Source organism: Opisthocomus hoazin, chromosome 4, assembly GCF_030867145.1.
Source record: "Opisthocomus hoazin isolate bOpiHoa1 chromosome 4, bOpiHoa1.hap1, whole genome shotgun sequence".
NCBI lineage: Eukaryota > Metazoa > Chordata > Aves > Opisthocomiformes > Opisthocomidae > Opisthocomus > Opisthocomus hoazin.
The window spans coordinates 89,728,060-89,741,502 of NC_134417.1; the positions used below are offsets into that span (position 1 = coordinate 89,728,060).

At 41.9% G+C, this 13,443-nt stretch overlaps 1 protein-coding gene across 2 annotated transcripts in view; it reads right to left on the minus strand.

Annotated features, from left to right (window-relative positions):
- Positions 1 to 320: 320 nt before the first annotated feature.
- Positions 321 to 13,443, minus strand: part of CRHR2 (corticotropin releasing hormone receptor 2) — a 163,435-nt gene continuing 150,312 nt past the window's right edge. For both annotated transcript variants that reach the window (XM_075419851.1, XM_075419852.1), the window contains one exon: positions 321 to 2,571. In XM_075419851.1, the coding sequence (XP_075275966.1) occupies positions 2,431 to 2,571 (141 nt within the window). In that variant the 3' untranslated portion in view covers positions 321 to 2,430. The remainder of the gene's footprint in view (positions 2,572 to 13,443) is intronic.

A 13,443-nucleotide genomic window follows, 5' to 3' on the forward strand; every position in this document is an offset into this window, starting at 1 on the left:
ATGCACCAAGAGTAACGGGAGATCAGACAGCTGACTTATTCAAGTTTGATTTTCACCACAGTGCGCTAGAGAAAATGGGCTGTGGCTGTCAGTACCTCAGGCACGACAGATTTCAGAAAGCTTCCATGGCAAAATGAGTAGAGGTAGTGTATGTGTCAGCACGAAATCACTTCAAAATTAACATAAGCAGCATCCCATTAATGCTGTATGTCCACCATGCTTGCTTGAAACAGGGTCCAACGCTGGAAGGACTGAAAATCTCTGCTTTGGACAAATATTAATTGGGAAAAGGATTTTATTTTTTGTGAAAATACACTCCTGGTAGTAACAACAACCTTCAGTTTCTGACAGGATCTGCTGCATTGCAAGTCCCTTTTTCATCCCAAACTGGCCTAGAGACAGAGCAAACACAGAGGTACTCAATCCACATGTTTCTAACCTGCAGATACTTGTCCCTTCGAACACAAAACAGCAGGAGGCTGTGCATCGCTATTGCGACGCACGCAATGAGTAACAGCCCTGACACAGGCCTCTCTCCCCAGATGCTTTCGTTTCCCGGCCATCGTGAAGATGGTTTGCATCACTTTGCAGAACTCAGGGCACTGACAGCAGGGAGTGGCATAGGCGGGGACATTTCCAGGCTTCTTTGTATCTCTGCCGCGCTGGGATCCATCGTGCTAGTTGACACGCCACGTGGCAGGCTACGCGCAGACTCTTCGCTGCTCCTCCCCTTCGGCAGAGATGATAGGTCTAACTAGAAAGAATCTCAAATCTCCTTTCTCCCTCCTCCCTCAGTTATCTCCTTGAGGCACATCAATCCAAATAAGAGTCAGGAGGGGGAAAAGTTACAAAATTTGAATTTGTTATTTTAAATTTGCTGTGCGTTGCCAATCAGCTCAAAGTCAAATGTGACTGAGCTGTTAGGACAGGATGCCTCTAAAAGCAGGGGATTAACATCAGTGTCTTCCAAGATCTTCTCCTGCCCTGTATAGTACTGAAAACTAGTGAGTGACTAATTTAAACCTGGAGATTTAAATCCAGCTTGCACTGGAAAGTCCTCTAAAACATGAAGAAAATTCAGAACAAGTAGGCTAAAGTGAAAAGAGCCAATTACTCCAGCGCTGGTGAAACACAGGTGATAGAGAATATGCTACACAACTTGCTTTTTTCTTTCTGCTGTTGCAAAGAAGCCCAACGGAGGGAAGGGGAGTGCGGAGGGACAGCGATCCACCGTAACGCCATGAGCTGAGAAGGGAGGCAATTCACTTGCATTTAAATGCCCTCTTGCTCAGATTTTATTGTGTGGTTGTTCTTATTGGCTCCTTATCAAACAGGATTTCTTTCCCTGATCTTAGATACCAAACCACTCTCAAATTAGATGTCCTCTTCATTTCCAGAGTAAAGAACATGATGTCTGGTTTTACTGAAACCAACCCAGAGTAGTGTTTATTATTGAAAATATACAGTATTTTTGAACATCACATAAAAAGCCTGTTAGATACATCTGCTCTAGTTCAAAATGCTGAATAGATAAACTTTGTGCAGCATGTAGCACTATCCTCATAACGCAAACATCTTCTCATTATTATTTTTTACAGTGCTTCCCTTTTATGTTTTTTAAACCCAGAAAACATGTTCTATTGTCCTTCCCCACCCCAATCCTCCCAGCTGAAAAAAACCAAAGACTTTCCAAAGGCTACTTCTACTGTGTCAAAAGCGTGGGGCTAAGAGGAGTAAGGATACTTTATACAGCTATCTGGAGATACTGCTGTCCTTTTCAAATTTTTGTGTATGAACAGGACATGGCTCCTGCACGGCAAAGTGCCCCGTGTTAAACAGTCCAGCGATGCTCTGGCCAGCTCCCAGTCTATCAAAGGGAGAAATGGGGAAGGTAGATGACTTCGTATTCCTCACACCACCTCTCAGATGCCACAGGTTCTCAAATGACAGTACTGCAGAGAAGAATTTTTTACAAAGAACAAAGAAAGAGATGGGCTATCTACACATCAAAATGTTGAAATCACTGGGAATCAATGTACAGGGTGAGATGGGCAGTGTGTGAAAAACAGTCTTTGTTCACCACAATACAGAAGGGAAAATACAAAAAAAAAAAAGGAGAAAAGAGTTGATTGTTCTTGCCAGTGTGCTGTTTTAGACTTTGTGTTGCAAACGTCCACAAGGTGCAGTCAGTGTCAAATCTCTTTCCTCTTCGAATCTGCTTCGCCGCCATCTACTCCAAGAGGTTCTTGCCTGGTTGCCTTAAAGTAGCATCACAAATGTGGGAGATAAAAGTCCACAAAAATATGATGGGCACCTCTTGCAAAAGAGAGCAGTGAGAATAAAGGAAGAAAGTTGGAAGAAAGGGACTTGGAGAGAGTGAAGAAAGAAGAACCCTGAAGGCCACCAAGTGGTGTGTGTCTGTGGGACACATCACACGGCTGCCGTCTGTTTGATGCTATGGAAGCTGATGCGTGTGGGAGAGGTGGGGATAGACATGGCACGTGCCACACGCACTCGGAGGGAGTGATGGTCTTGCCAGCGGTGCCATCTTTTCCTGGCAGCAGAACGGACCTGGTGAAAAAAGGAAAGAACATGAACACTTGGAATACTCAGGTGTCCTCTGTAAAGGGACACTAGACAGCACTGAGACAGATGATGATACTCATCAAGCCAGTGAAACATGCAGGGCTTGAGGCTTGATTCAGCTGACTAAACCTGGGTATCTAGTTCACTTGATATGCTCCTGGGTACTGCACTCTGGGAAAAGCATGGATTTCACATATCTCATGTCTGATATCTGATGTCTTAAATACCCCAGAGCATTTCAAATGGCGGTAAATGCCTAAACGTATGCAATTGAATCAATGTCCCAAGATGCATGCACCTAATGGACGTCTTGGAGAGATCCATGGAGTAGTTGCCCCTGCTCCCCTCATATATGAAGGGGAATCACAGATCATCTAACTAGACATTTGTATCTACCACACGGACATCCCTGTGAGCATCTTGTATAGGCAGTGGAGAGCTACTCTACAGCCAACAGGTCATCCTCAAGCAGATGCTCACAAATAGGCCAGATGCGTGTTGAACTTTAAATGCATATTTTGTTGCATGACCCAAAGAGAGAGCCCAGGAGCTCTAGCTCAAATATAATGTATATAAGCAAGAAAAAGACAGGAGATAGGAATCCTAGCCTCAAACACAGTGGGAGGGAAAGCTTGAGATCATAGAATCATAGAATCATAGAAAGTTTTGGGTCGGAAGGGACCCCTAGAGGTCATCTAGTCCAACCCCCCCCCAGCGAGCAGGGACACCGCTAACTAGATCAGGTTGCTCAGAGCCCTGTCCAACCTGGTCTTGAATGTTTCCAGGGATGGGGCCTTCACTGCCTCTCTGGGCAACCCGTTCCAGTGTTTAACCACCCTCATTGTAAAGAATTTCTTCCTTATATCCAGCCTAAAGACAGGTCTAACATAGACTGTAACCAGTTCCTGCCAGATCATTGGCATAGAAGACTCAAAGTCAGAAGCTGAAATGAAACATTTAGACACTTAGGCATTTAAATGAAACATTTAAAATTTCTGGATATTCTTGTTGATCTCTGCTTACTGTAGAGACCAAAGCAATTCAGACCCCTAACACGGGCACCCAGGTAAACCTACAAAATCAGGTGAGATGAATCTGGGCCTGGCTTCTTGGACAATCAATGGGTAATTGTACTCATGACACTTTGAAAGGATGTTGACATTCTGCTGCCAACCGAAAGTCCAGTCATCTTTGAAAAAAGAACATTTTTACAATCTCTATGTAAAGCCACGGTCTCCTTTGCCAAAACCACATTTGCTTAGAAGGTGAGGTTATAAACAATGTAGACATTACATCTCAGCTACTGAGCCATAGTTCTGTTCTTGACCAAGAGAGAACGAGTCAGTATGGTCAAAGGGTATGATGCACCTAAAGGAGACGTTCAAAGTAGGCCAGATATTGTGGTCAGATGAAAAATTCCTATTTCCTTTCATTAGTTATAAAGTGAGTCTAGATGATGAGCTCTGCTTTTAAATGTCTGGATTATAAATTTAGCTACATTTAGACAATATTGATATCTTACCCTGAATGTTTTTCAATCTTTAATGTACTTATCTTCACTGCATCCTTCAAAAGTAAAGGAATGTTCTTATCCCCATTTTACCTCTGGCAAGCTAAAGCTTGGGTATTAATAGCAGTGGTGTTGTTGTAGACTAGACCTCAACATGGATCAGCTACTATGGCAACTGTGCAAGGCCTGGGATGAGCTTGCACATCCTGTGTGAAACCCAGCCTGACACAGCTTCTCAGCTATCAGCACCTGAGGTAGATCAAAGTCATCCTGAGTGTATCTGTAATCACCACTGGGATTGCAGGGAAGATGGTGTTGAAACAAATTGTCCAAAAGTGCACAGCCACTGCTTTTCTCCATGTCTTTTAAAACTTGGGGCCTGTCTTCAGGTGCAGTGTGACGTGGACTCAGAACACGAGGAACACACGCTCCCTAACTCCATGCAGACCAGCTGGAACATGTTGTCTAACAGGTGCTCAAATAAGCTGATGAGCTCTAGTAGAAGACGTATGCCCCACCCAAACTACACACTGTCAGTATTAGGTGTCCCAGATGCACAAGAGTGATGATCTAACAGTTAAAACATTCAATAGTTGACAAGGAGGACATGGGAAGGGGGGATCTTCGCTCCTGCTCTCAGATGGTTTCAATTCTCCCATTTCTTGGTGGGCCTTCAGGGACTTGGACAGACGCATAGTCTGTAGCACTGCTACTTAGAAACTCTACGCTCTTGTGGTCTGGCACCTAACAATCTCTTCTCATCACCAGCTTTGTACATGAAATACACCCCATTTCAGGTTTGTGAGTATCAACATGGAAAACAGTTTTGCAGTTGCCCTCTTTGGTGCCTTGTCAGGGGAATCCTGAAGCTGGAAATACGGCTTTCCATCAAAGCCCTTCCAGAAGGCACAGATTGGGCTAAATGGACCTCAGGATCTCTTTCTTTGGTTGCTTTCTTGACTGTGTGTGATCTGTGCTGCTTGATCGGACACTTAAGACAAGTAGATGCAGATGTTTATAGTAAGGTGAGAAGAGTGCCACAGTGGGTTTCCTTTTTTGATTTTGAAACAATCGTTTGTTTCAATATAAATTAATGTGTTTTACACTTAATAGGTGGGACAAACCCTAGAAAAATAAAGGCTATGAGGGGATAGGACCACTGGCACAGAAAAGGGGGAATGAACATTCAACGAAGGAAGAATTAAAGTTAAAAGGCAGCATTGCCAGGAGGAAGATGACCATCATGAGTGAATTTGTGATGAGAATGAGAATAATTTGGTTAAACTACAGTGCAGGGGATGAAGCAGTAGGTACAAAACGCCTCCACTAGTTTCAAGATGGGATTTGGTCTGCAAAATGAGTTAAATGAGAGTTATATGAGATAGCCAGCATCAGGATGGCTGACTTATCTGCATGTTACTACAGTAGAAGCCAGTCTGGACTGCTGACTTTCACTGTCTCATCAAAACGACCTCATAGGTTCACTGAACCCTTCTGTGAAAACATGAGAAACAGTGGAAAGAAGATGTGTCATGGTGTTGCACTTTCCTGGATTTCCATGGTTTGCAATCCTATCATGCTTCTACCTGGAGTGGCCAAGGGATACTTACTTCTGATTCTGGATTTAAGGGTGCACCTAACACACACCCAAAGGCAAATACATGTGCATACAAGGGTGATACATCTCATCTGAAAGCTTGATATCTAGTCTTGGCCAATTATTTATGCTTTTGATACAGACAATGGAGAAAGTGAGATGATCCCCTTAAGGAGGTGACTTAGATATGTGGAATGAATAAGTCCTTGTTCCATCTTGCTCCTCTGAGTACAAAACTGGTTTAGCTAAATGTTGGGCACCTAAGGCAAATGGTATAAGTAACATGTGAAGTGTCAGAGGGATAACCATTGTCATGGGAAATTGTCCCATGAAGAACATGGGACTTGATCTGCAGAGGGAGGTTGCTTCTGGAATGCTCATTTCTCCCCAGAAGTCACCAAATGCTGAGATAGTGTTAGAAAGCTTTTTCCCCCTTCTGCTGGAGTGAAACTCACCCTTGCACGGGGAGCCTGTGATGCACTTAAGTCCTTCAAAGAGGTGAATTTCTTCATCTCTGGTGCAAAAGCAGAGAATAAATCTCTGTGTACAGTGCAGTCTTGCTAAATATGTTATTTGCAGACTGGCAGTCCTGTGAATTTAAGTCTCCCCGGTACTCCTACAGCAGCATTTCACCGGGTCATGAAAAGGGGGAGCCAGCTGGTGGGCTTTTTGTGCTTCTGAGCAACTTGTGAGAACAGATACTTACTCAGTCAGTGAAGCCCGATTACATTTATCATTTGTGCTTCAAACCAATCAAGTCAAAAAGAGTCACCTGGAGACAAAGACGTGAGTCTAAACAAGCAGTTGTCCGAATGGCTTTTACGATATGGTTTGCTTACAAGCTTTGGGAAAGGAGAAAAAGTAGTAACAAAAATGCTGTCATGTTGTGCAGCTGGAGCCATTCCTAATGGACTGGGCACACAGAAATAGACTCCGCACTTACAGGGGTGAGTGTAAAGCATTTCTTAACGACAGAATTATTCACTGCAATTAGGATGTGACTAGAGCACAAGCAGAAAAGGTTAAGCTGAAATTTCTCTCTTACAATTGAACTCAGAAACAAAATGTTGGCTTACCTTTAGCTCAGAAAAGAAAAGATTAAACTGGCTATGACTGCTATAATAACATGTTAAGAAAGACACCAAAAAAGCTATTACACAGTGAAAGAGCGATAGAAAAAGGTAGAGCAAAATAGCAACTTCAAACCTGGTTGTTAATCTCCATGAGCGCAACTACCTCTACCTGCTAAGCATTTACAGAGTCAGTACCATGTCCTAGAGTCAGCATTAGCACATCCATGGCCTGACATTAACAGCACTTGCCTGTAATAGCCCAAAGATGGGTGCAGGCTGTCATCAGTGGTTAAAGCTTAACAAAGACTCTCAGGAATACAAATTATCAGCTTCACCTCTATATAACTTTAGTTGCTTGAGATGACAAAGTTTATCCGTCCTGCTGAGCAGAGAGCTCAGTTCTCTGTGTTGATCTTTGGTCTGTCTTATTCTTGCAAAGAGCTAACTCTCTCTGAATTACCCTTTTCAGCTCTTTGCACACTGTGAATAACCAGTTTCTGAACATGTGGTCAAATCAGATTTACCAACATATTTGTGCATACAGAGTGTGAGCACTGCTCTCAGCAGGATTGCTTTAGAACAGTCAGGAGAAAGAATTCAGGTGATGGGATGGAGAGGAGTCAGTGGGTGACAGTTTTTATTTCCTGATTGGATCACCTAACCAAGGAGTTCTCAAACTTACAAATTGCATCTGAAAAGCACTAAAAACCACATCTGCTCATAAAAATCGTTAAAAAACTCTGCTCCTCAGAAGAGGAACAACAAAAAGAATGAAAGAGATGGAGAGAAGGATGGAAACATGCGGAGAAGATTTTCTTTTGATAAAGCAGACATCAACTTTGTATTGCTGTTACTTATGCTAGACACTGGCTGCTGGCTCATTTCTTGCGGCCATCAATTAGAAATGAGCTGAAGAAAGAGCCTTTAGTGACATTAAAAAAAAGTTTTTGGAGGAAATGTCATGTCTTATTAGCAGAGGGAAAGAAAGCTTGATCCATTTACACAGTGCTTACACTAAAAGGGCCCATTCACTTGGGGTGTCTTGATGCAATACTAAAATATTAGTAGTGTAGGTAAAAAGAAAATGTCTGTTAAGGAGAGTAGGATTAAATGAGCTGTCATGGCAATGGAAGCTGGAAGTAAGACTATGGGGATGCCTCCATACCCACATAGAAGTGTTAACAAGTAAGGGGCAGAGAGATAACGGGTACTCTCACTACAGAATAACCATGGTGGTCAGTAGTTTGTAACTACAGAACCCTAATTAAGTTCTTATTTTGCTCATATGCAACTTTTTACTCCCAGAAAACTTGATCCAAAGGCAAATGGAATCAATGAAAAAGGTTTATATAGATCTCAATGGGCTTTAAAGCAGACCAATTTTTGCTCAATGAAAACAGGTCTCAGTGATGAATTCATCAAGTTCCACCTACACTAAAGCACCTTTGTGACATGTTTCAGATCCTTGTGCTGCAGCTGAAGGTAACTGGAGAATAATTTTGGAGTTTAAACATCTTTGGTTGTGGAAAAGTTGACAAAGATTTATTCAGTCTTATTGTAAGCTACAGATGAGCAAGAGGGATATGCAAGCAATGTCCAGATCAGCAAAAGGCAACTGGCTAAACAGATTTCAGATTTCAAGCCACTGCTCTCACTGTGTCTGACTCTGCAGTGTAATCCACTTCCACGAAGATTCTGAAGCCCTGGTCTCTCTCTGTATCCAACAGAGACATAGGAAAGGCCGTAAAGTATTGGCAACAGTTAATCAGAAAGAGACAACTAAAATAGATCAGTTGAAATCCACCCTCATTTGGGTGAAGTGTTGCCTATAAATGAAGGACGATCAGCTCAAATGCATATGTGTATGTCTAATGTTAGGGGACTAAATCCCACCCATTACATAGCAGAAGTTAAGCTAGCGTAAGGTGATGCCTTACATGATATCTTGCAAGTTTTCCAAAAGGTTAGGGTGTCCCTCAAAGGATGAGGGACAGTAAATGCTGGATTTAATAGTAAATGCTGTGAAGAAACCTACGGGTCAAGCCTCTCCAGATCCGTGGAAGGATTCAGTGCAGCCCTGAATGGAAGCAAAGAAACAGAATGGCCTTAACAGAGAGACCTGGCCATCTGCAGACGAGGAATGCTAATACACTCAGAGTGATAGGACTAAGCCTTTACCTACTTTCTGTAAATAAAGTACATCACTGAGCAACTATAGATATGTCCAAAAGCCACCTCTCAGCCTATTGGTATGGCTTTACAAGGCTTCCAGTAGAGCCAACCTCTCAGGCCAAAGATGGTCATGTTACCGTTAGACAAAAAATTGAACCAAAGATCTCTATAAAGATGCCATTATCAGTGTTTAATCCTCCTAAAGCAGCGAAGCAATGCAGTCAAAACAATCTGCAACACTCAAAGGAAACAAAAATGAAGCTCAGGTGGAACTATTTTTTTTCCCAAACAGCCTACATCACACCACTGTTTTATGTAATATTGTTAAGTTTCTTTTTTTCTCTATGAAAAAATGAGCCTGCTTAACTAATCTGCAATTCATTTTTATGGCAGCAATTCCATACAGCATCTGCCAGACTGGAAAGCTGAATTTTTATTTCTAAGATCACAACTGTGCAATTTTGTTATCATATATAGCTGCTTGAGAAGCTAGAACAGTTCTGACTAGTTATAAAGATCTGCCACTCATTTTGGAGTGGAAGCAAATGCTGCTCCCTTCTTTCGGCCACAAAGGAGGAGAACTAACCACTAGAGAGGGAGACGATGAACGCAGTCAGCCCTCTCCAGACATCTGTGATTTTGTTGTGGAGTGCTCTGGAGGCATGCTCACAACAGCATTGTGTAGTAAAAAGAAAGATGAGGCAGGGCAGGACCCTCAGTCCCGTTGCTACCTTTTGCCATGCCTGGACTTCTCCTCATTTGTCTCTCTCTGGCAGGACCCCAGTCTGAGGAGACCTACTGGAGTTCCAGCAATGAAGGTGACTTTCTACCGGAACACATGGGGGTGATGGATACTGAGAGGAGACTGCACTCCTGTAATGAACTGCTGCCAAAGGGAAGGTTTGATCCCTTCAGTTGACTCTATATTGACCAGACATCCTCAGGTGCATTTAGGAGTAGTACTTGTACTCACATGGTTGGATACTTTTGCTCAGAAAGCAATCATTGTGGGAGATGGAATTAAACTTTATCCTTCTAGTCCACCCCCATATTCATAATTATTCAGTGATTTGAAGGAATGCTTTATGCATGTCCTTTGAGTTCACAATGATTAATGTGAAGTCTGCTTAGATTGATGGGCAGGTGGATGACTAACCATTTAGGTAGTGATTCATGGCTGGCAATTATAATGAATAGCCTCCCAAGATTATCAGATCAAAGTAAGCCACTTGGAGCTTAATAGATTTTGAGAGACAGATGGTGCCTGGCTAAAGGGTCAACACAAAAAAAAATTAAATATATTTATCTTTGCCTTGCACCTTGTTGTGAGAATAATTTACAGTGCCATCTAACGAAGTACCTGTTCTATTCCTCTCTGGTTATGGTTTCTCTCTAAGTCAGCTAATTGCTTTCCATTTTAAATGTTAAATCACAGCTGATTATTGATATTGACCAGATGACACTAGAATCTGAGACCTGCATAAGCTGAGAATTCATGCTTTGCAAGATGATTTCAGACACAGGCCATGTCAGTTATGCACCCCTTCAGGACATGGTTAGAAATGACGGACAGCCGCCTGATTATAGACATAGGTTTCATGAATTACAGAATAATTAAGGTTGGAAGGGACCTCAGAAGGCCTCTGGCCCAACACCATGATCAAAGAAAGTCTAGTGTAGAAATTATATCCAGTTTTGAAATTATGACAGGGCCTTATCCAGTCATTTTAAGTACATCCAAGGACAGAGATCTCAAAACACCTCTGGGCTTCTCTCCTAGTGCTTAAACATCCTCACTATGATTTTTTTCACCATGTTCAATCAGAATGTTTCTTTCATTCAGTTTGAAAATGGAGACTGCTCTTCTCTGCCTAGCCCTTCATCACGCACTTCCCTTTTATAATTTTAGGTCATTCTCACACACGATCACCTTCATTCACAAGCACCCTGTTACGGTACAGCTATGTTATTATCTCTCATTATGGTTGGTAAGATTTTTAAGGATCACAGAACTCTCTGAGGGATCAGCACTGGTGGTTATTGGAAAAGACACGCAGCACCTAATAACAAGGATAGGTGTTCTCTGGAGGCAGGGATCCCTCCTCCGTTATCCTCTTGTTTCCATCACGTATTTATTGAGGTAGCAGGAGTGGAGCCAGGCCTATCAGTGAAGTTCTCATTCCTCTGGAGGTTTACCAGGGGCTGGCCATAAATATTTTATTATTTCCTTTCATGGGGGATGCTGCAGCATCTGAGACCTAACCTCCCCTCCAGACTCCAATGAACAGCAGCCATAAGATCAAAGCTAACACAGTCATACAGGAAGATATATTTGGAATATGAAACACTATAAAGCACACTTTCCCTTTCTCTCCGAAATACTTTATTTTCTCTCAGGGGAAAGTCATCCCTGGCAAGGTGGTCTGGCTGAGAAGGTAGATACCACAGTAGAAAGAGAACTGGAGGGAAGCTCCATCTTCCTTTAAAGATACTTTATCTGGAATCAGTCAAAGAAGGAATAGAAATGCTGGGAATGCTATATCCATCTGCCTGTGAGCAGAAGGTGTATGCTAGAGAACTGAAAGAAGACCCTGGAGACAAAAGCATGAAGAACCCCTAAGTGAGCTGTGAGTCTAGAGATCAACAGAGAGTGATTACAGTGCTAGTGAGTGTCACTACTGCCTTCTGTTGTCTTCCCTTGATGCTCTTTTATGAAGAGCCAAAGGTGACAACTGTCTTCACTGGCCTAATAACAGTGAGCCTCTTTTGGCACTGAAACTGTAATGAATATTTTCCCTGGGTTTCATATGACACAACTAATTACAAGGATACTCTACTCATGCCTAAAGACTGTAGTCTTCACTGAGGCTTTTTTCAGTTTCAGGTCTGGCTGTGACCTGGATAGGATAGCAATGTTGTTATCCAACATTCAGTTCTAAAGGTCACTATCTGAAAATCAGGGATGAATCCCACACTAGACACTCTTTTGAAAGACAGGCTTTAACTAAATGCATTCCATCAAGCTCATTTACTGGATTGAATTCATCAGCTTGTACTAGAAGGGCTGAAGAGATGATTTAGGAGTTTCTATGGATCTATATTCTCATCCAAATTTACATAAGGATGAGATACCATGAAAGCATATCCCTGATTATAAATTATTATCTTGTTATAAGCAAACTGATATAAGTAGAATAAATTTCATCAACCAGAAAAACCTAAATATTTTTCAGTGAACTGCAGTAAAAAATGTTCAACAGGAGTTTTATGAAAACACATTCCCATCAGCACAGCTTCCCGACACTGTATCTATACTTGTTCCAAAAAACCTACATCTTAAATATATGTTTTTAAATCCGGTGTTATGTGGAATTAAATTCAGTCTTCTGATCTGTGAATTGATAGAAAAATTTTTCAGAAGCATCCTAAATTTTGCTGTTATTGAAAAAAAGTTCACAATCCACTTCCATTCTTTTAAAGTGATGTTTAATGCAAATGCATACATTTTTCATTATACCATTTCTCATAACCTCTTAAATTCTCAGAAACCTCTCGTTCGCAATTTTCTTGGAAGTCCAGAGATGCTTTTTACCACTCAGATTAAATTGAATTTGCATAATTTTGCCCTCTAGTGCTAGTAGATTTTCTCCGTGTCTAAAAAATACAACTTTTTTCCATAAAATCTCCAGACAAATTAAGGTAACTGAAGTGCCAAGGGCCTCTCATGCCCATCCACAGCACACACAATTTGTTCAAAACAGCTCCAGAACTTCTCAGAAACAATAAAATATAGAAAACTGTCAAGTTTGTACCTAAACTGCTTCTTCTGCTTAGGTTCACTGGAATAAATTGTGTACAAAGTGTTGGCTTGAAAGACATTCCTATTCAAAATCTGAAGGATCATATCTCCAGGAGAGCAGCCCAAATGATACACATTCTCTCAAGACCTGGTCCATCAGCCTAATTCTCACTGCAGTCAACAAAACTAGTCCAGGATCTGTGTGAAACATTCTGTGCTGTGGAAATGAGGGAAAGGGAGGTGTTTGCATTCCCAGGTCAAATGCCCGCTCCAAAGTAAACTCGTACCACTCGAAATCCTTTGCATGGACTGCAATTTAATAGATTCGCTTTTCCCCTTCAGTGATCCCACTGCTGAATTGCCAGGCCAAACGACTACAAAATCAGGATCAAGAACTTTTATGGTGATAACTTGTGTTACCAAGGTGCCATCTTCGGTCAGAGCACTGGAGGTGCTGCCTTCTCCTCTAGAACATCAGATCTGTTCAAGCAGCACAGCTGTGTAATTCCTCTGATCTGGGGCAAAAGAGCTCACAGGAAGAGAAACACTCTAAGTCATAAGGACTTGTTGTTTAAACCAGAAGAAGCTACAAGAAGTTACGGATTAAAAACCCTTTTCTGTTTCATTTGCCAAACTTCACGATAGAACACTGACAAAAAGATAGAAACTTTGATACCTTTCATCTGCAATCCATATTGTTCAAGCT